At 39.6% G+C, this 24,395-nt stretch overlaps 1 protein-coding gene across 5 annotated transcripts in view; it reads left to right on the top strand.

Annotated features, from left to right (window-relative positions):
* Positions 1 to 24,395, top strand: part of HERC1 (HECT and RLD domain containing E3 ubiquitin protein ligase family member 1) — a 3,987,333-nt gene that overhangs the window by 2,941,309 nt on the left and 1,021,629 nt on the right. For all 5 annotated transcript variants that reach the window (XM_044077739.1, XM_044077741.1, XM_044077740.1 and 2 more), the window contains exon 56: positions 4,634 to 4,833. In XM_044077739.1, the coding sequence (XP_043933674.1) occupies positions 4,634 to 4,833 (200 nt within the window). The remainder of the gene's footprint in view (positions 1 to 4,633; positions 4,834 to 24,395) is intronic.

Below are 24,395 nucleotides of genomic sequence, written 5' to 3' on the forward strand. Positions count from 1 at the left end.
ACCATTTATGCTGTATATATATATATTCATTGAGACAATAACATCAGTTATTTTTACTTGTTTTTATTATATAGTCATACAGCTAAGCTTCAAGGTGAAGATTATGGGTTGTTTTACAAGTGATTTTTAACATTGGAGCTATTACTTTAAATGCTTTGATACTTTGTAACATCACATGATTATAATTTGAACTGATGATCGATTTGGGTTGGTCAAGGGTTTATGACTAGCACTATAAATGTATCATTTAGTTCTTATTTGTTTGAAGGTCTGATGAAGCTATTTTAGAGAAAGCACTTACCTTTTGTTCATTTTCTACAATAAAGACGTTTTATTTAAATAGTAGAAGGAGCTGTGCCTGGTTACCTCGTTGCCATTGTTTGTTTCTACTATTGTTTACTACTATTGTTAAACAAAACCTACCTATACTTCTTGTAAGTTGTAATTAATTATTGTTTTTAATTGATTTTATTGTGGCGCTTTTCTACCCGGACCTCCGCTGAAAAAGGACCTGTGTCCAGTCGGATTTTCCCGATCAACAAATGTAAATAAATAAATAAGTAATTCAGAAAGAAAAAAAATGGTAGAATATATGTCTCCCAAATATACAACAAAGTCTAGAATATTTTGGATCTTTGCTTGGAAGTGTTTACATCGGTATTTTTGTACCCCAAGTAGAGTCCGTAGAATTTTTCCTCAAGTAGACAGCTAATGTTGGAGGTGTGATGGGGAAGAAATAGGTAACTCGGAACATATTTTCTGGGACTGCAATGAGTTGGCAGGCTTTAAAGATTCCTGCAGTTTGTTGCAGAGATACTGGGTGAGCAAATTGGTTAACTAAAGAAACGATTTTCTTTTAACTATGATACAGAATTGGAATTGCCTAGACATGGTAAGGTTTTGCTGAGTCTAATTATGGTGGCTGCCAGAAAAGCAATTATTAGAAAATGGAAATCAAAGTCTAAACCAACTTTACTAGAAGTAGTGACTGTAGTAACAGAGATAAAGCAACTAGAATTGGAATATTTAGAAAAGGGTAGGAGCAAATTCCATTGAAAAAAGTGGGAATTGTGAGAACAGTTACATTCAGAGGAGGAGCAAGATCTAAAAGAAGGCAGGATTTGAGCTACGTAATATTAGATTGACTGTGACTGGATAGATCATAACTGACGTATAATGTTTGCAACTACAATTATGTCAACATGGTTTGTAATGTATAATGTTTGCAACTAAAATTATGTCATTAGTATTTGTTTTCATTTGTATAAATGAATGATCGCGTATGTCATACGTGATAATTTCAATGAAGATTTTTTTTGTTTAAAAAAAGATTTTTCTACAGATTCCTCCTTAATTCATCCTTTTATACCAGTCAGATTTTTTTATTTTATCAATATAAGTGCTCATTTGCATTAAGTATGCAGTTTTCATTTGAATTGCTTCATAATACAACTGAGGATCTGGGACTCATAATTTCCACTTTTTGTACATGTAACAGTTTTTCCTCTGATGCTCATAGCATACTACTGTAGCATATAAAATCTATTACATTGTTAATAAACATCAGGATTGCATATAGCATTAAATGCAACCTATAATAATGTCTGCAGCACGATCTAGTTCCAACCTTGTCATCTTCTAATATTCCTGTTTTTATCAGTACCTCATATTTTATTAACAAAGTCTTGTATTGATTTATCCAACTAAATTACCACATGTTTAGGTATGTGGAGATCCCCGCAGAAACCCAAGCTCAGTTTTTGTGCTGTCTCCATATAATTTATAAGATACAGCTCCAGTTTTAGTTCTTTTAATGTAATGTCCAGAAAAAGACTTAAACTGCTCCAGCTGCAAGAAAAGGCTACTCAAGTTATGGTTAAGAATGTCAGTTGTATCAAAGAATTATCCGTGAAGTAAGATATCTTCACTTTCTCCATCCCAACCTTTTTACCCCCTTTATATTGAATCTGCAAATATTCTTAGCCAGTGGTTCCACTTGCAGAGCAAAAAGCAGGTGTAACAGCTGTCATCATTGATAGGCCCCTTTTGAAAGTTGCAACAGAAGCCAAAGACTGCCCTGTGTCATTATGCAGGCCTTTGAGTCAGGCTCTATTAAATCTGTGAAATCAGTCCTAAAGTTAAAATTAAGCTATATGATTTGGGCATCTCATAGTTATGGTAGGAATGATTGATATGCCCATCCTTAGGGAGGTACAGCAAGCTGTGGAATGCTGTACTTCCTCATGGAAGAGGTGGCAGGTGCATTTTGTGGTCTGGTGGTGCTGGCATTCATCTTAACAAGCCAATGCTTGGTAATAGTCTTTGTAGCAAGTGTGCAGAAGTGTGTATCCACTTGGGAAAGGTGTAGTGGATCTTTGGTGTGACCTGGATCTCATGCCGCCCGCCTAGTGGTGGAGTTGTGGCCAGTAAGAAACACCCTCATAGAAGGAATGCTAGCAAGGGCACAGGCATCCCTCATGGCTGCCTGAATGTAAACTCTTCTGGATGGTTCTCTCTCTCTTTGTTTCTGGGTGGGAGTGAAATGCATTAGGGGAGGAAGAATAGTAGGCAGATGCAGGGGCAAAAAGAAAACTGAAAAAAAAACTCAGAAAACTTTTAATTAAAGGTTGTTTCATTATCTTAGCTAATACCAGAGAACTCTACTGTATCTTCCTCCTTATCACTTCCTATCACTTTCACATGCATACAGATATTTAAAGCATGGGCATTAATGCCCTTCTAGCCTGCTAATATTCTAAAACAGTTATTCCCATAATAGATTTTCAGGTTGTAGTGTAAAAATATCTAAACTAGTGCTTGCTTTAATATGTTTTGATAGTGTATTCCATGTGTCAGCTGCTGTCTCAGTGAACCAATTAGTACACCTCTTGTTCCTATTTAAGCTTCTACTTGGGTTGTCTGATGATTCTCTGCTATTTTTTGATAGCTCCAAACATTCCCAGAGGTGGTCATCTCTAATTGCTCATTATACCTGAATAAGGTCTCCTCTTAAATGTCTGTAAGAGGCACTATACAAGTTCAGGTATTTTAGTCTTTCGTAATAGCTTAAATTTTCACATCCGTGGATACCCTTGATATATTTCTACTGTACTCTTTCCAGATTACTCACACTTTTCTTATAAGGTTTCCATATTTTTTTATATTCTGGTTTGGGTCTAATGTAACTAACAAATAATGATTTCATCATTTTTTTTTTCCTAGACTTTAAAAATCGTTCTATACAACCTGTAGTAGTTAACTATCATTAACTATTTGGTTGATATGATTAGAAAAACTTCAAAGCTGGATCTACCCTTATAAGCAGGTCCTTAAATTAATCTACAGTTTCAGTTACTGACCTCTGTAAAATATTCACCTTGCAATGTATGTCTTTAAAGGTTTATATGCTTAGTTAGGTGTATTTATCGCCATATTATTCTCCTGTGCTCAAATAGTCAATTTAGTCAAGTTCATTTGCAGACATGCCTTATCTGTAACACATATAATCGATTTATCCATGTTCAAATCTTCTGCATACAGACTACAACACCTCAGATGAAAAAGATAAATCTGAAAGATACAAGCTAAATATGTATGGGCCTAGGACAGAGCCCTGCTAAACACCAACTTTAACATAGAATTTCACCTCTCCAGTTGCTGTATGATGCATGCTATGTCCTATTTGTAAGCTATTCAGATGTTTATCATATCAAGATTACATCAATACCCAATTATTCTACTGTATTGATTAGTATTTGCACAGTTTTTCATTTATAGTTGTTTAGTATATTATTATAGAATATCAAGCTACAGATGGTTATAGATATATTTTCAACATATGCCTTTTATACATGGTTTAAAGTCCCAGTCTTTTCAATTCTGACAGTAATTTTTCCAAAATAACCTTCTCCATTATTTTTCAACAACATGAAGTAAACCTATGGTTTTATATGACTCTGGGATTGACCTTTTCCCTTTTCCTTTAAAGATGGGTATGAATCTGTAAAATTATTTCCTATTATGCTCAGTGTCTTTATATAAATTTTCTTAAAGTTTTTCCTTATCTTGTCTCACACTGTTTAATTTGCCTGTTCAGCTTGTTTGTTTTTCATTTTTAAAGTTAATAGTTCAACATCTTTTCTATTTCTTATATTTTTCTGTTACCTTAATCAGGTATCTTGTTCTTGCAGAAATATGATCCTGAATTTAAAGATTTTTTTTTTTTTGCATTCAGTTTCTTTTTCAGAACTTACCACATTCCTTCTGCATTTTTTCCACTGAATGCATCACTCCAGTTAGTTTTATATAGTGACTGCTTTGCTTCCATATTGTCTGTTATTAATTTTCTGTGCATTTGTTTAGATTTCAGTTTGGCAGAATTATCTACAAGCAATTTAACCTTTATAACCCCAGTGATCAATGCACATCAACGGTGGTAAATCTTGACAAGAAGTTGCAGCTATTTCCTTAGGAACACAAACAATTTATGTTATGTTAACAGGTGTAAACCAAAACCAGTGTACTTGCCTGTTTCCCTCAGCTTTTAGATTGATATTTTTTAAATGTTTATTTTGCATGCTGTGGGATTGTTTCTAGGAAATTAGCATTATTTTATTGATTTATGTATCTGTAGGAAAGCATCACAAGTATGAAGTGGGAACCTGCAGGACAAATCTTGCTGACATGTGCTAAAGAAGAAGCTGTGAAATTGTGGGTGAATGGTTCTGGGAATTGGCGTTGTACATATTCACTCTCTCACTCATCCATAGTGAATTGCATTTCCTGGTTTGATCTCTCAGGGAAAGGAGAAAATACAGACTTGATGCTAGCCACGTAAGTGCATAACTATTTCTAAATGCATCTATGTTTGCATGGTTTATACCAGTATATGAGAAACAGTTTTTTTTAATAAAAACGTCTAGGGTCGTAGATTTGGTTCCCTAGTCATACTGTAAATTTCCAGTGGAATTAATTAATTGGTGTGCATATTTAATTGTGGTTCACCTTGTCTTCCATGCCATTACAACTTCACATCTGTGTTTGATTTGAAATATTTTTCATTTAAAGATTAGGTCTGTTATTCCACAGCTTTTCCATTATGAATATATATTTTGTGAATGTTTCCATCTACATTGTTTTAGTTCATGCATCAAAATCCCTCATATTGTCTCTCTATTAGAGAAGTTTAAGCCAAAGTTCATATATGGAATGTTTACTTGCTGTTTAATTGTCCTGCTTAGTGTTTGGATATTGCCACTGCAGACAGTAATACTAGCTATGCAGCAGTCATGATCTTTAGTGATCTTCAGGGGTGCTTCTGCATTGACGTGACACTTGGATGCAGCCTTTCCATGCCCTTTTATGGACACACCCATTATTAAAGTTCAGTTCTTTTCACTAGTGGTAATTTATTCTCCCAAACACTGATCAAAATTTCACATTCATGTTTCATACTGTTTTCACCCGTGGTCAAGCTCACTCATGCTATTTTTGCTGATAAAGATATATTTACATAGAATTTTATTTTTGCTAGTCACTCAAATTAGCATATAGTTGAAAGTTTTGGTTGATGTCTGATATATTTTGTGAACATATACTGCTAATTGTGGCTTTGATGCATTCAGATTAGCAAACTTTCCCTTTGTTGCTCAGTAAAATATTTTTTTTTCTTTTACCATGCATTAGTGTATACTATCATACAGCTATACAATGTTAATGTAACTGGCCTATACTGGTGCCTTTTGAGGGCTTCTACTTTGTATTCTGTACTAGTCCACATATAATGGATTTTTCATTATTTAATATAATGTATCTCCTACTGCTGTACGGGAAATATTTGTAATGCTGCTCATCTGACTATCTTTTGGTTTTTGGACCATGTTGTGTGTTTGATGTTACTTTTGTTGTTGTGCTATTGGTTTAGCTGTATTTGTTGTTTGACATTTGCTGATGTTCATCGTGCATACAGCTGCAGTCATAACAGATGGGTTCTCCTGCCGTCAGGCGGGTCCTCGGTCGGCGGAATTCCAAAGTCTAGGTCCGGCGTCGGTTGTTGTCACTTCTTCCCTGACGTCAGTGTGACAGGGGTATAAAAGAACCAGCCGACGCCATTTTCTTCAGTCTTTCTTGCCGCGCGGTACCCGAAGCAGAAGCAGTTCGGCCAGCTCCTGAGATTACGAAAATTTGGAAACCAAAGTCTTCTTAAAAGCTAAGTACCCCGTTGGGGAAACTTTTCTTGCCTCAGACCGATGTCAGACAAAGTTAATAATTGTATTTCTTGTGGGAAGCAAATACCGCATAAGGATTTCCATTCCCTCTGTATACCTTGTTTAGGCCCAGACCACGACGTCTCGGTCTGTCGCTTTTGTGCTACATTCAATAAATGCACTATTAAGCGTCGGGCGGAGTTCGCCCAGCATTATTTTGGGAAAGCATTTAACTATACTATGTCGTCTGATACTCCGACTCCGATTTTGTCTAAAAAACGCAAAGACAAGGACCGACACACGAGGTCCGCGGCCTCTACCGACACCATGCCAAAGCCGACTACACGTGGTTCGGTTCTCAGCGAGGCGACTACGCAGCCCTGACCACCGACGACCTGTCTTTGCGGTGTCTCCTGTGCCCGAGGTCGCAGGCTCCTCGGCCCACACCCCGACTACAGATACCGAAGCCACTCTTGGCGTTGAAACTCAGAATGTGGACAGGTCCACCTCCACTCAAGGTGTCTTCAGACCTTCCTCTTCTTTCTCCATCAAGGCTTTCACAAAGTCTAAAGCAACCATGCACTCTAAGAGACCAGCTACACAGGGCCCATCTCCAGGCCCCATGCCTAAGAAACAGATGCTTAAAATGGCTGAGGATTTAATTACTCTTATCAGAGGTTCTCAGCCCCCTCCGGACAAAAGGCCTAGAGTGGAGGAAGATTCCCCCTCCTCTGATGAGGGCTCCATTATTTCAGAGCACTCTGATGATCAGGAACATTCTTACTCCCCTTTTGAAGACTCTGATGCGAGGAGTCCATCCTTCTGTATCCCCTGAGGATTACTCATTTGGGGAAACTTTGCATACCTTAAGGGAACACTTCCACTGGGAAGGCCAGGATTATTCAGATTCCAAGAAAAGGCTCAGGGAATTTCTCTTGCTTCCTCAGCACAGGCCTCTGGCTATACCTCCTGTCTTGGACATCCTAGATGATGTTTACTCGAGGCCTGCCTTAACCCGGACTCTCTACCTCCAGCTCCAGTTAAGCCTGACAGGTACTACAGGGTCCCTGACTCACACCAATTTCTATACAAAAGCCATGCTGCTGACCCAGAAACCATCTCACAGGGCCCCAAGGGAGTTAAGGCCTCCATTGCTAAAAATCCACTGCCTTCCGAGAGAGATTCCAGATCCTTAGAAAGGTGGGGAAAAAAGGTATATACTTCGGCTACCTTATCCATGAGGGCCTTAAACTGTCACTTTCATATGCTAAAATACCAACAGTTTTTATTATCACAATTGAAAAGTAAAATGTCACAACCTGAACAACCAGACTTGAAGGAGTTGCAGGATTTGATGCATAGTGCAGAACAAGTGGGTAAGCATACCTTACAATGTGGTTTTGATGCTCTAGAGGCCTCATGTAGAGCTGCTGTTACAGGATCAGTCATACGTAGGCATGCCTGGCTCAAGGAACAATCCTTGCCTGATCATGTCAAAGCTAAATTACTAGATGCCCCTCTTCAAAAGGATGTACTATTTGGTGCTAATGCTAAGGAGGTTTTAAGGAAAATTGAGGAAAAGGCTAAATCAATGCAAACTGTGAAAGAATTTCTACAGGTTCAACCCCCACATTTTAGTAGAAATTGGCCTTCCAAAAACTGGTCCTTTCCTGCCACAGACAGACCCCAAAGAGGCAGATACAGGCGCCCGAGGGGCAGAGGACAATCCCAAGGATCGTATAGAGGCAGACAATGGCAAGCTCCTACACAAAGAGGTGTTGAAGACAACTCACAATCTTTCAGAAAGCAAACCCAATGACTTTCCCCTTTGCATGCCAACCAGGTCGCAAATGGCAGCCCCCTTAGGAGGAAAGCTGGCATTATTTTCAAAAAATTGGCATATTGTCACAAAGGACAAATGGATCCTGGACATTATAAACAGAGGCTACAAATTCCATTTTCACACCCTTCCAAAAATGAGAGGCATGCCAAACCTGCCACACAATCAAAGGGCAGAGGCACAAAGACAAATTACAGATCTCATAAACATGAAAGCTATTCAAGAGGTACCTACGCACGAACAAGGTCAAGGTTTTTATTCCAGGCTATTTCTGGTGCCAAGGAAGGGAAAAGATTGGAGACCTATTTTGGATCTATCCATCCTAAACACATTTCTACTTCTACCAAAATTCAAGATGCTCACTCTACAGCAACTTCTTCCCATGCTGGGCAAGGAGTCTTGGCTGGTAACATTGGACCTCAAGGAGGCATACCTGCATGTCCCTGTCAGACAAAATTGCAGAAGGTACCTCAGATTTCTTGCAGGTTCAACCCATTATCAATTCTCTGCATTGCCCTTTGGCTTATCTACTGCGCCCAGAGTATTCACAAAATGCCTGGCATCAGTAATTGCCTACTGCCGACTTCAAGGGATACAAATACATCCCTATTTGGACGACTGCCTGATCCAAGCGGACAGCAAGCACATTCTTCTGAAACATCTGGCTTATGTAATAATGTTATTGAATTCTCTGGGATACACAGTCAACAAAAAGAAATCAAGGCTAATACCCTCTCAGAAGATAATTTTCCTGGTTGCCAATTTGGACACAAACACCCAGATGGCCTACCTCACGCCAGAGAAGCAGGGGCAGCTAATTCAATACTTCATAACACTAGCAAATTGCACCAGGCTGACTGCAAGGAAAATCCTGCAGGCTCTGGGATTCATGGCATCTTGCATCTTACTAATCCCATGTGCAAAGCTGCATATGAGGAAACTACAATGGTACCTGAAAAACATATGGTCTCAACACAGCCACAGTTTGGAAACAATAATACCACTAATTCCATGTCTGCAAAAGGAATTTCTGTGGTGGGCTCAAGCATGTCAAACAAACACAGGTCTTCCATTCAGCAAGCCTCAAGCAAATCAAGTCATCACAACAGACGCCTCGGACTACGCCTGGGGGGCGCACATGACAGATCGGTGCATTCAGGGCAAGTGGTCCCAAACAGAAAAGCACCTTCACATCAAAAAGAAATGCTAGCAGTAATAAATGCTATTATAGCTTTCAAGGACCTCCTACAACCAGGTCAACTATTGATAAGAACGGACAACACCACAGTTCTGTGGTACATAAACAAGCAGGGAGGAACACATTCTTACCCCCTATGCAGACTGGCCATGTCACTTTGGAACATGGCCATGGACTTACAAATGGAACTACAAGCACAGTACTTGCCAGGCAAGGAAAACATGCTGGCAGACAACCTAAGCAGGAATATGACAGACCCACATGAATGGAAGTTGCATCCAAAAGTTTTTACAGAAATAATCCAAGAATGGGGAAGGCCAGACATAGATCTCTTTGCCTCCCACAAAAATCATCAATTGACAAAATTCTGCTCAGGAATCTTCCATCCAAAGGCCTGGAGAGTGGACGCTCTCTCTTTCAGTTGGACATCAATGACAGTTTATGCCTTCCCACCTCTTCCTCTGCTGCCCAAAGTTTTATTGAAGACCAGAGCAGACAGACCAAAGATGATCCTCATTGCTCCGGACTGGCCAAGGCAACACTGGTACCCACTCCTGAGGAGCCTGACGCATTCCCCACCATGGACCCTGCCTCTAATGCCTCTTCTTCTGACTCAGCACAGCTTCAAAACTCTTCACAGTCAGCTAAAGACACTCAATCTAGCCGCATGGAAGATTCCTTAGCATCACAGCAGGCCCTACTCTCCAAGGAGGTACAGGATGTCATTTTGGAGGCCAGAAGGCCATCAACTAGAAAAGCTTACTCCGCAAAATGGAAACGTTTTTGTGTCTGGAATGAGAAAAAGGGCCAGGACCCTGGAAAACTGAATTTACCTCAAATACTACAATACTTGGCTGAACTGCTAAGCAGTGGACTTTCTTTCTCCTCCATCAAAATCCATGTCTCAGCCATTTCTGCAGAATACAACACTGATCCACCTTTATTCTCTCACCCTCTCTTAAGACAGTTCCTCAGAGGGGCTAAAAATTTAAGACCTCCAAGGAAACAATCAATACTTGCTTGGGATCTTAACTTCATTCTGGAAAAACTGACCTTGCCTCCTTTTGAGCCAGCTGCCTCATCAGATTTGCAGTATTTGTCATGGAAAACAGCCTTCCTTCTGGCTGTCACCTCAGCTCGTAGAGTTTCAGAACTACAGGCTCTCATGGCTGTCCAGCCTTTTATCATCTTCCATCAGGACAGAGTCTCCTTACGAATCAACCCGTCCTTTATGCCTAAAGTGGTATCCAGGGTAGCTTTAAATCAGGCCATACATTTACCTACTTTTTATCCTAACAAAGGGGAGAGATTACTACATTCCTTGGACACCCACAGACAACTGCGTTATTATTTGGACAGAACAAAGCCTTTCAGGAAATCAGAACAGCTCTTTGTGGCCTATGCGGTAGGAGCTGAAGGAAAGCCAATCTCCAAACAGACAATCTCAAAATGGATAGCCCCCTGCATACGCTTTTGCTATTCCTTTCATGGCAAAGCTGTACCTACAGGCATTAGAACTCATTCCACCAGGGCCACAGCCACCTCTGCAGCCTTCCTCAGAGGAGTTCCTACCAAGGATATTTTGGAAGCAGCCACTTGGAGTTCTGTGCATACCTTCTCCAAGCACTACAACCTACCATTATACTCCAAATCTAGAGCAGGCTTTGCCACTGCAGTCTTGCAGGGCATTTTGGCTCCTCCTAGTTCCACATAGTGCCTACCACCCCTTTCTTAGCTTTGGGATTCTACCCATCTGTTATGACTGCAGCTGTATGCACGATGAACATAGTACAGTTTTGTACCTACCATAAATGTAGATGTTCGAGTGCTAATACAGCTGCAGTCCAGGTTTCCCTCCCTCCTTCCCCTCTTGGGACAGGCCTATAGGCTAGCACATCCTCATACAACCTGATTGGGGTATTCTTTTATGATGTATTTGCTTGCAACTACTGTATTTTGATTATATTGCACTGCATTATTACACAAACTTATGTATTGCCTTCCTTCTGGGGGCACCTGACATCTGGGGCAAGAAAAACTGAAGAAAATGGCGTCGGCTGATTCTTTTATACCCCTGTCGCGCTGACGTCAGGGAAGAAGTGACGACAACCGACGCCGGACCTAGACTTTGGAATTCGGCCGACCGAGGACCCGCCTGACGGCAGGAGAACCCATCTGTTATGACTGCAGCTGTATTAGCACTCAAACATCTACATTTATGGTAGGTACAAAACTGTACTTTTAATTCTTACCTGAACTTAATTGCACTGATATTTGCTTGGGTTTAGTTTATTAGTGAGTTGTTCTTACTACAGCAGTGACATACAATAGGCAATACATGTTCATTTTTGAAACTGCCTCTCGGCTGGCTCTGGTTTCTGTGCAGAGTTTGCAGTGACATATGTTTAGTAATATTTTATCTTTTTCTGAGAGAAACCCTATTAATTTTGGTGCCTGTCTGGGGCTGTTATAATTTGAATTTGAGCAAGTTGTTTGCTTACACTTCTAAATTAATGTCGTATCATCCAATTTGAATTCTAGCAAACCACGTGCTTATACTTTAAGAAGGGCCTTTTGGTAGAGGACTTGGTATCTTACTATGAGTGCAGGAGCATGCTGTCTTATTTAGACTTCTTGTGACATTACCACTTAATGTTATTACCATGGCATTATAGCTTTCACTTTTTTTGTATTAAGTGTGCTGGTTTAGGAGCCATTATTAGCCATGACCAGAGCAGTGTGTCAGAAGTAATAGTACGTTAGAAATATGTGACACATTTAATACATATTAGCTACGTCTAGTTAGTTAGTAATAACAGGAAGTAACCCTCCCCAACTTTGTTTGCATGTCTGATACTATCCTTCATTTCTGCCTTTGACTCCAGTGCTTTGTTGTCACTTTGCTTACTGTAGAAGTACATTTTACTTCCTTCAGCTTTCATACCACTACCAAGTGGGAGGTTAGAATAGGAGTTGCCTTTCCACATAGGGTGGATCCATAGCTCATTTTCCACCTCTTGGGGAAATTTTTTCATTTAGCTATTTAAGCATAGTTCCCATAGTCACTGTCATTATCCATGAATTACTGCCTCGCTTCCCTTTAGATTATCACTTCTTTTTATCCCCCTTTCATCTTTGTCAGTATTTATTTATTCATTTATTGATTGGTATTTCTTTACTGGGAAAGCCTGACTGGGCATTAACCCCTTTTTGATGGAGGGCCCAGGGAGAAAATCTCCACAAGATACATATAACAGTATAGTATGATAAACTAAGATAAGTACTTATTTAGATCGTCAACACAAACATGAGAAATTTTAGTAACAGAAATTGCAGTGAGATTTAATGTAAAACATTATGCATAACTTGTAATCAATTGAGTGTCACAGTATTACATACTGATATTAAAGAGGACACTGACAGTAAGGAGACAGGGTTCCATACCTAGGTTTTTGTGCAGAAGGAAAGGAGCTTGATATTCTTAGCAGAGGAGAATATATTTGGTAGGTAGAGGTTCCTATATAGGCCTAAATGGTGGATAGCTTTAGAAGAAGGAAGATTGTGAGATGTGAGATAACAATAAAATTGAATAGAGTGAGAGGGAAAGAAAAAAAATAGTTAAAACGGGGAAGAAACACTGTTCACATAGAAGTATAGGAAACTTAACTATCTTAGCCACCCCCCCCCCCCACATGCAATATTTACCCCTTGGTGAAATTTTAAAAAGGATTGCGGTCCCTTCTTTGCTGTTACTTTCTTACTTCCATGAGGTAGTTTACCCCCTTGGTCACTGGTCTACACCAGAACATTGATCAGCTCCCTTTCAGAAGTGTTAGACCCAGCAGTGCAAGTCCTGACTCCTTGGAACATTGTATGATTCAAAGAGGAAAAACAGAATCTCAAAAGTTGCTGTTATACTTTTTAAGAGTTTTGCAGGAGAAGCTTCCCTGCATTCCCCAGTGTGTGTGTGTGTGGGGGGGGGGGGGGCTTGGGTAGTGCCGCTTACAACCCTGTCACTTGCATATTCTTACTCCAACATCATTGTACCAGGGAATAATTTAGATTTTTTTAAATTCACTAAGCCTAAGTCACAGTTGCAGCTCCTGGCCCCTTGAGAAGAGTGTGCCCGATAATCACCCTACACACGGATAACAGATTGTACTCTCTTCTCCAGGGAACATCCGCCTTGTAATCCATTCACAAGCCACCCTACATATGCGGATAAGAGATTGTACTCTCTTCCCCAGAGAAAGTCCACCTTGTAATCCATTTACAAGCATTCACAAGGCAAGCAAGTGTCCTACTGTGCGGTTCATCAGTCCAGCTACTGTTATATGTACATCTCTCTCATTTAGATGCTGCTTAGGTTTATTTAATAACTGCATTTGTTCAAAGTAGAGCAGTGGCATGCACACTAACTCGATCACCATATTGTATGCTTCTCCCCTCCCATCCCCCTCTCACCTTTAATATAACTTTTTTTTTTTTTTTTTTTTTTTTTTGTATTGAATTATTTCAGTCCCTCTTCCTAAGTAAATTCTGACTGTCGCATGCAGTGGTGTAGCTTGGGGGGGGGTCCTCCCTGGACAGCACTTTTGGGGCTGTCACATTTATGTTAATTAAAAAAAAATTGTTTTTAAGAACAGTCTGGTTTTAAGGTCATTCTTCTTTAAGAACGGTCTGGTTGCACACACCTGTTGCATCATGTCTGAGCATTGTCACACAGACGTCCTGTTCTTCCCTTTCGCTCACATACAATTTTAAATACAGTACAGCATCCATCCACATTCATGGAATTTGTAAGTTAAGGGTGTGTGTGGAATTCTAAGGTTGCTGCTTTACTTGTGGGGTGTCTAACATTGAAGGAATTTGAAAGTAAGGCTGCTGCTTTACTTTACTTGTGAGTGGAATTTTAAGGTTGCTGCTTTACATTACTTGTGTGTGGAATTTTAAGGTTGCTGCTTTTAGTTGTGGAACATCTAACGTTCACAGAATTTGTAAGTAAGGCTGCTGCTGTACCTGTGTGTGGAATTTTAAGGCTTCTTGTCTAACATAAAGCTGCTGCTTTACTTTACTTGTGAGTGGAATTTTAAGGCTGCTGCTTTTACTTGTGAGGCGTCTAACGTTCACAGAATTTATAAGTAAGGCTTTAGTGTGTGTGTGTGTGTGTGTGTGTGTGTGTGTGTGTGTGTGTGTGTGCGCGCGCTCGTGCATGTACATTGTCCCAGTTAGGGATACCTGGTGATTAGTGTTACTTAGGCTCAAACCCTGTACCTTAGGTACAACAAACAAGAGCCTGAAGTCTCTACCCCATCACCACTTGTGATTCAAGGAGTTGAGTCCACAGAATGTCTAGAATGTTTGGCTTGGCTCATACGTTTGGTCTGTTCCTCTTAAAATTTGTGGTTTTCTGGCAAATCAGTGAGGACTGAATTTTGTAAATAATGGCAGCCATTTAAGTTTCAGTCTTTTTGTCCTTCAGGAAACACATGGTAACACAAAACATTTTATTCTAGCAACTTTCTATGGTTATACAAGCAATGTTTAAAATGTGTCCCTGGTTTTGGGCCCCCCCATAAATTTTAACTTTTGCCAGATTCCTTGTACTGCCAAGTTGAGAGATATAGTAGAGTGTCAATTGCCTTTTACAAGGAGAGTTTCAGGGGAAGAGTTTAGTGCTACTTATGCCAAGTCTGTTTGCAACGTGCAACTGTTGTTTAGCAAATTATATCACTATTGTGCTAAAGTATTTCAAAGCATTGTTAGTAGCACAACAGGTAGTATATTTGCCTTTGATGCAGAAGGCTATGGGCTCTACTCCCACAGTATGTAGATGGATTGCTGATACTGTACTGTGTTGTACTTTAAAGGGGGTGGATGCTGCAGTCCTGAGAATGTCCTCCTCTGGAGGAGATACCTAGTAAGTATGAACCTGTTATCAGTTTGCCATCCATTCTCTATTGCAATATTACCAACTTACAGTACCATTTTTAATGTAAAATAGGCAATTTATTCTTCAAGAGCAACAGACACTTCATTTGTAGATGAAACAATGAAATGTAAAGTTGTTTGCTAGCAGCAATCTCTTCATTAGTTACAGATCTCTTTAATGTGGAATTATTTAAATGAATTTTACTTCTGCAGAGATTGTGCATGTTTACTGATACTGGTGTATTGTAATGACAAAAAATTGACAAGACTTATAATGGAAATGTTCTGAAATGGCAAGTTTTTGTCATTATTGGTACATATTTTGTTTCATTGCTTACTGGAAAATGTTCAAAACAATAAATTTAAAACACACACTAACAAGTGTGCTGTATTATACAAGGAATATAATCTAATACAGTCAGGAAGGTGAATTAAGGAACATGTGTGTATGCATGTTCCTAAATATGTGTGCAAGGGGCCTATGATTTGAAAACAGCTCAAACATAAACTTTTTCCGCCACTGGCCACATGCATTTTCTTTGAATGTGGGTTTCAATGCTGTTTCAATGAATGTTGAGTTTCAAGAGCAGAGAAGTTTTAATACTAAGTCTGTTTTCATTGTGAGACTTTATTGCTTTATTTAGCAGATGTCTATCAGTGTTTGTGCTATAAAATTTAAAAGTTTTAAATTAAATCCAAATAGTCATTGTAGAAGAAATGCATAAAACAAGTATGCACATTACAGTGTTTAAAGTGGTAAATGGGGAGTAATAGCCAAGTAATGGGACACTGGAATGGCTGCAGGGGGGAAGGCTGTGTATGCATTCACCATGATTTTGTGAGGGGGAGGGGTGGCAAACTCAAAGACAGCCCCAGGTGGCACAAACTCTAGCTACCCCACTGGTAGCACGGGAATTAAAGTGCACAGCCAATATCTTTTATAGTAACTATAGGAAATCTCTTACTTTTCACAATAAAATCAAATTGAGCTCACAAGTGTCTTACTTAATGCAATGACACTGACCTCTGATAGCTCTCAACAACTGATTGTTTGTTGTCGCCCCACAGTTAGCCATTGTCCATTCGATTCTCAGAGCGTCTTCTGTGTGGCGATATGCGTGAATGGGCGTTCCTTCGTTGAAGGTTGTGCGTTAGGCCCGGCAAGCCAGCACGTAAAAATCTACTGCCAATCATTAGCGGACCGGAGTTCCGCTGTGGCGACCCCTAACCGGGAAAAGCCGAAAGACACAACAACATATTCTGCCTCATATATTTCTGCCCCACTCCGTTTTGCCCTTGCTGCACTTGGGCTCACTCCGCACCCCTACCCTGCCTCCATTCCCACCCACCCCCATACAGTTACATTTATACTTACCGTAATTCCTCCCCCCTCATCAACATCCAGTCAGGATACAAACTTCCTAACTCACACCCTTAATGTCCTTGCTATAGTAATTGATACTCCTTATGCACCCAAGTCCCCTTAAAAAGTTATTCCTACAGTTATTGCATCCAACTTAACAAGATCCTTTGGATTGTAACCTTGCCTCTCTACTCATAACTATTCGTCCCTGTCTTTTTACTCTCACGTCTTCCATTACCAACAAATATGTCCAATCAAATAGCATTGTCTTTTCACATATACTGCACTACCTGTAGTGTTATCTCTAGTCACCTCATTAACCATATTTACTCAACTCACATCCCTAAAATGTTCCCTAACACATCCACCTGTAAAAACATCCACTCAGGATATATACCTCTGACCATGCCCAAGGACAGTTTCTGTCATGTAAATGCCAGCCTAACTGTACTTGCCTCAATAGCATTCAGTTTTTTTTCACTATCAGCAAACTTAACCTACTACCTGACATAGTCATCAAATCTACCACTAAAACTTCCTTCCACTACCATCTCAATAACCACTTCCTCAAACTTGTCCAGTGTGGAGACATTAATCCCATCCCAGGGCCTTCACAAGCAACTACCTTTCCTCATTCTCTCCCCTCTAAACATATGCTTCTTGTTACGATAAATGTACATAGTATCTGCAATAAAATTACTGACTTTCACTCATGGCTCACACAATACTCTCCTGATACAGTTGCAGTCACTGAAACCTGGTTAAAACCTTATATTCAAAGTACTGAAATAGCTCCTTCAGGATGCAACACTCTGAGACGTGACAGAACACACAGAAAAACCAAACAACAAACAGACCAGCATAGTAGAGAGAAGGAAATAAGACTTTAATCAAAAGTCAAAACACAGCCCACAGACTGGTTTCAGCCCTAAGCCTTTGTCAAGCAGCACGGAGAAAAGCAGGTGGTGTAGCTCTAATCTGCTGTAACATCTGTGCCATCTCTCTCCTATTAAAACCAGTCCCATCCTTTGCTAAAGCAGAAGTTCTCTTTACAACCTTGCAAATAAATATGTCTAAACAAATATACATTGCATAAGTCTATATACACCCTGGCCAAAACATTCCAACTCTAGAAAACTTCTTTTCCGGGACCGCCACAAATAATAACAGTGAAGCTATTATTATGGAAGACCTAACTAACAATTGGCAAACTCTTATCACTGACTTCCTAGACAATAGTATTAACCTTCATGGCTTTACACAGCTCATCACTACCCCTACCAGAATGCATAATAATAACAACCTAGGCACAGCCTTAGACAGGATCTTGCTATCAGAAGCCCACACATACTCTAATACAGTCCCAAGTACCGTACTTACAGAACCCCCCCCCCACAAGAGACTAAAGTCCCAACCTGTAAAACTATAAGAAATCTTACAAATTCAACAAACATTCAATAAAATCTTAAAAACAGTCAACTGGTCCTCATTAAAACCTTTACCTCTGGATGATGCCCTTCACCACTATAACAATATTTTCTTAGATATCCTTATTAGTATAGCTCCTCTTCTTACCAAAAGAGCAAAACCAATCACATACCATGGCTTACAAAAGCCACAAAACAAGTAATGCAAACTAGAGACCAAACCTGGAAAAACTGGCATAAGAATAAAAATGACACCAACCTACTTATATACAAACAGCTACATAATAAATTAAAAAAAATAGTCATAGCTGATAAAAATAACCAACCAAAACAAAAACCCCAAAGAATTCTGGAAATCTATCTCTGCAGTCAAAACCCTTCAGCAACCCCTGACAAAGATCCATATACAATAGCTAACATCTTTAACTCCCACTTCAGAGAAGGTATACTTAAACTCATAAACTATCCCCCTGCAAGTACAAACTCCACCTCTACACTAAATACACTCCCACCTGAAACACTAAATATTAATACCAGCACTAACAATCTTTTTAACCAACTACTTATCTAATAGACAGCAATGCGTTTGATGCCAAACTGATCTTCCACAATACCTTGAAAACAAAACTGGAATCCCCCAAGGTTCCATTCTTACACCCTTACTTTTCAACATTTTTATAGGTTCATAGGTGTTTACTAGGCTAACGACCACAAGGGCATTTTTAAGCCTAGCCATGCATCCCAAATCTCTAACAAATTCTGATACCCTTGATAAGTCTAAGCATGGGCCTGGGAGATGAACCATTTACAGGTTGCCTGTGTCCATTAGAGACATAGGTGCCAAACCAGGGATGAATTTCCGGTTTCCCATCCAATTGTCCAAGTTGCACTTGAATTGGGTTAGGGAGGAACTCTGCGTCACATGGATGGAAAGCCTTTTCCATAGACAGTATCATCTCTGGGATACATTCCTATCTCTATAGCAGGTTCTATTTATATCACAGGCAAGGTTTAAGTCTTTAGAACAGGTAATTCTGGTGCTGTTTGTTTTGTGGATATGCAGGAGGTCCATTAGAGTGCGGTCTAGCAATGCCCTGTATGCCAGGCATAGATCTCCCCTCAAAAGCCTGTAGATGACCAAATACAAGGATAGGGCCTTGAGGCGGTCTGCATAGGACATTTTACTTATGCCCTCTATTCTATTAGTGAGGAACCTCTGTGAAAGTTCCAGTTGTTGGATGTGCCTGGTTAGATACATACCAAAGGGGGCATTGTACTTGATAGGTCTGATGAATGCCGAATACAGTGGACCAATGACTTCTGTGGACTTAGTTGTCATACCTTTGTTTATAAGTTGCGTAACATAGAATGATTTCCTCACCACTGTCAACACGTGATGGCCAAAAGCTGGATTACTATCTATGTGTGTCCCTATGTCCCTGACTACTGGGTCAACTCTAATGGGGGTGTTGTCAATATGATAGTTGCCAGGGATGGATGACTTCCCAAAGTATACTATTATGTATTTCTTGGCATTTAGTTTTAGTCCATGACTCTGACACCAGATCTTTGTCTGTGTCAGCCCCTCCTGGAGAACATTTGTGTCAGTGTGAGATTCAGTGACAGCTTCTAATTAGAAATCATGTGCAACTTAAGTCAGCCAGAGACCACTGACATTGGCCTTGCTTCTGAGAAGTAAATGCCAAAAAGGAGTGGTCCAAGGACTGATCCCTGAGAGACTTCACTTGTGACTGGCCTCTTTGTAGAGGATGACTCACCAATTCTAACTTCCTGGGTCTTGCCTGTGAGCCAGTTGGCTATTCACTGGGTGACATACAGGTTTATACCTAACCTCTTGAATTTGTCAACAATGCCAGAGTGGGGTATTGTGTCAAATGTTTATTAATAAACTCCATACTGCCTCCCTCCAAAGCATACTCATCCAATAAGCAGATGATTCGCAATTCTCTCTTTCTCCAGTAACATTCAACATCTCCTAAAAATAACTCAAGACACCTTTACCTCCAACAAAACCTGACTAAACAATGCTCATTTACTACTTAATCCCCAAAAGACCAAACTGTTACCGTTTACACTAAAACCTCTTGTTCAGGACTTTAAAATATATTTGCAAAATAACACAGAAATAGATATTGTAACTCATGAGAAGTTACTGGACATCACCATTGATAATAAACTCTCCTTTGAAAATCATATACTAAATACTGTTAAAAAAGCACACACATTAAGCTTGACAAACTCTGTAGTCACAAGCATTTTATGGACAACCCCATCAAAAAACACTCGCCAATACTCTCTTGCTCCCCTCCTTCTTGTACGGGGTCCCCGATCTCATTAACCTCCACATAACTCTCAAAAACAAGCTGCAGTCATGCTGTTACAAAACAGCAAAATTTGCAACTGGCTTATCTTACCGCACACACCACTGTTATGCCCTCAATTAATTAAATTGGCTAGATTTCCCCCACTATCTCAGTTATGTACAATTAACTCAAGCAACACAAAATAATATACAAGCCTCACAGTTGCCCAACATTAAAACCAATCCTACAACTGTATAACCCGTCCAGAAATCTCCGCTCCACTAATAAACAGCTTCTAGAAGTATATAAACTTAACAAAAGAGCTGGTCAAAGCTTCTACTCCTTTAGCATTGCAAAACTATGGAATACCCTACCCTCAAATATCACTAGTTCAGACTCCTTTAAGACTTTCAAACTCACTCTAAAAAAATCACTTTCTTAACACACTCACCTATCCTTGCTCCTCTCTCATTGACTAACTAAATTCCTCATACTACCTATTTTACCTCCTTACCTTACAGTCTCCACCCAACTCACAACCTGGTATCTCCTACTCTCTTATCCTAACTCACTTCCTAGGATTTTCATATTTTTCCTCTCTCCCAAATTCTATATCTCAAACTGTTATACTGACTTACATACCCTCTTATCATTTCTCTCAACACTACTATCCATCTTACTCCCTCTGTCTTAATAATCTTACATTTACACCTTTCACTCTGTCAATCCTGCAAAACTAACTACAGATTATACCTATAATGTCTTAATTATACTTTCTTACAAATGTAATTCTATCTCATAACTTGGCTAGACTTCACTTTAAACTGTTATTCTGTTTACAGTTTCAATTGTGTTATGTCTAACCATATGTGGTAATGTATTAAAGTTGCATTTTTTTTGTTATACAGTGTAATGTGTACACACAACTTTAAATTGTCAAAACATCTGTATTTTGTGTAGAGTTTTTCTCCTCGGGCATCCAGTGAAAATGGGTTTCTGACCCAGTCAGACATTCCTGGTCAACAAATGTCAACAAGTAAAAATAAATAAATAAATAAATAAATAAGGAAAATATTCTGAGGTACTGCTGATTTGAACTTGATATATATTACCTTATTTGCATTTATAGTTTTTGTTGTTCTTTGGATCTCTTTTACTGTCATCAGATTTTCAACAGTCATGTTTTTAAATTAGTTAATCAGAGTTGTGTTTCTTTGTTCAACCACTATAAACTAGTGGAACCACACATCTTTCCTCTTCCATACTCTCCCTCCTTCACAAGGTACCTAGTTCTTGGATTTTGTTTCCCTGTGTAACATTTTATTTAAGTTTCTGATTCTACTTTATGGCTTGCTGGCAGTGTAGAAATCAACTATGGCCCCTTAGAGTTATCACATTCTATGCTGGGAGCTTCAGCGATGAATTCATTTCAATTGAAGCATGGAGTTTTCTGGCCATAATCTGATTGTTGTAGGTGCTAGATTCCTTGTTCAAGTTTTATTCAGATCCCTCCCAGTCTGTAAACAACATTCTATGCTTTATTGCAGCGACTTCCTTCAGTAGTACAGGCCACAAGCCTGCCTGTCTCACCTCTTAATGCCTACTAAAAGGCCACCTCAACCAGAAGTGCTGCTACATGTATCTCTCCCATCTACTTGTCCTTCAGCAGTCTTAAATTTGCTTTTCTCTTTCCTTTGAAGAGTGGATGATTTTAAACTTCTGTGCTCCATATAGATCCAGTATTTACCTTTAGGTAAAACCATCCTTGCATGTCCCAAAAGTAAGACCCATGTTTGTTTGTACTCAATGACTCTATTACCCCATGTTACTCACCTTCTTCAGCAGAATTTTCCAAACCCCAAGCCTTACTCATTGCATGGAACCACAGAGCTAGGGCTGGGTCTAGGGCTACACATTCCAGGGTCCTAAATATGGTCTGCAACTTAACTAGGACATTCTGGAGGGACAGATTTATCTCCCAGCAACTGCCACATGTTTGGAACAGGCTATTAATTCATGTGAAACAGAGCACCTCTATGACACTGTTCAAGAGGAACCTGAATGAGTGGATGGGACACCGTAAATTCTTACCAGGGATACCGCCCACAACCCCTCCTGAACATGGGTAATCATCACTAAATGCGATCTTGAGTATTGACTAGTACCTCTGCAGTATTACATTGGGTTGAAATGGCTAGGCTTAAAATGACCTCTGAGTCGATAGCGTAGTAATTTCCTATGATCCTATGTCATTTCATTATTGCCAGCTACACTGCCCTCTACTGCTTACTTTCTCAGTTCAGCTGCAGGACTGAACTTAAATAAAATATTCTGCTCCCATTCTAAAACAGTTTAAGACCTGTCAACTCAGTGGATCACTTCACAGCCTCTTCAAGCATTTAAAATCCAGGAAATGGACTTTGTCTTTTTATATACTTTCAGTCTTTTGAATAGATTGCATTCTCAATGCTCCATAGCAGATGCAAATATTTTACTAAAATGGGCAGTCAGTATTTGAGTCTGAGGTAAATAAATAGCAAATAACTGGTATTTGCATTTTTAAACAGAAACTTGTGTGGTAACATTCCTGGAAGGCATTCTTCAAGGTTTATTCCTAGAAAGCCCCATTTATTAATTTGTTTTATAAATACCCCAACCAAAGACTTCCTCCAATCTTCAGGCTTTTCTGTATGCTGCTGATCTTTTACAAGTAAGAAGTAATCATTTATTTACTACTGCCAGCTGTGTCTTTCTTTAGCCAATACTCCTCAATGATTTTAACTGGTTCACTTACAAGAAAATGAGCATAAACCTTGGAAAGAATAACACTATGCATTTTTGGGCCAACATTAGATTGATAAAGGTACTGTCCATCTGGAGAGAGAGTGAACCACATTTTCTGGAGGTGGAAACTCTGGACTAAAAATTCCTTGGTCTTTCCCTTATGTGGCAGTATATAACATGATGACCAGGATGACAGCTGCAATAAGATGAGGCCTGTAGTCCTTATCGAAGCAGGTCTATGTAATAAAGGTCAGGTCAGTCTTCATGCATCATGATGACCAAGATCATGCTTAGCTTGTTGTGGAGTGACCTGGAATTCCTTAACAGTGCCAGAGCAGTGACCTTGGGCGTGGAGGCTTTCTCTTTCAACATATAATAAAAGATCTAGCTCCTTAGCTGACACAGGCAGGAAGTATTCCTTCTGCAGTTCACTTTTAGCTTTATGTGGCTGCTAGTAACTGTAACTCTCTTAAGCCCACTCTGCACAAACAACCAGCCAAGTAAAATCCAGGACTCCCCCCCCCCCCCCAACTGCAGAATGTTAAGAAGGAAGCCCATGTCATAAACTAAAAGGGGTAAATGTAAGCAAATTCCATATAGTAAAGGACGTAATAGAGGAGGGGAAATCGAGACATAAGAGCAAAATAAGCCAAGTATATATTGTAAATACATACCATGCCCAAAAAATAACCCTATCCCTAAAGTCAGATCTGATGTTGTAAATCTTTGTTTATTTATTACAATTGGGACTTCGATTCCGTCTTCAGAACCGATACAGCTGTTTCCAAACTCATGCCAGCCAGAAACTCTCAGCTAAGATCTACCCATAATGCCCCTCTCCTAGTTACTCCAGATCTCGTTTGCCGGGTTCCTCGTCAGACGTGCTAGCCAGCTCTCTCAAAGCTAAATGGAAAATTGTGATTTTTAATATAGTTTCTCCTCAAAATTTCTTATTTTTTTAGTCAATTTAGCCTTTTCTCACTGTCGCCTATAACCTACTTGTATTCCCTACCCTTTACCTTGGTACTGTCCCTCTCTCCTGCCTTTGGTAGGCCCTTCCTTACCACTTGTGGTATTTTTTAAATACCATTGTTGGTATTCTCTCACTTTTTTCTCTTCCTTCTTTTGTTTCTTCTATTAGGCTAGCCTTCTTGCCTTACTTTGTCAGACAAAGCTAAGTTGGGGTTTAAACAGTATGACAAGTGTGGGAGTAAGATGCGCAACTCGGGCGGACACGCTTGTGTCTACTGTTTGGGCATGGACCATATTAAAGCTGACTGTGACATTTGTGCTAGTTTTAGTAATCGTACACTAGCAGAACG

This window comes from Protopterus annectens, chromosome 7.part0 (genome assembly GCF_019279795.1).
Source record: "Protopterus annectens isolate FY-2018-M chromosome 7.part0, PAN1.0, whole genome shotgun sequence".
Classification (NCBI taxonomy): Eukaryota; Metazoa; Chordata; order Ceratodontiformes; family Protopteridae; genus Protopterus; species Protopterus annectens.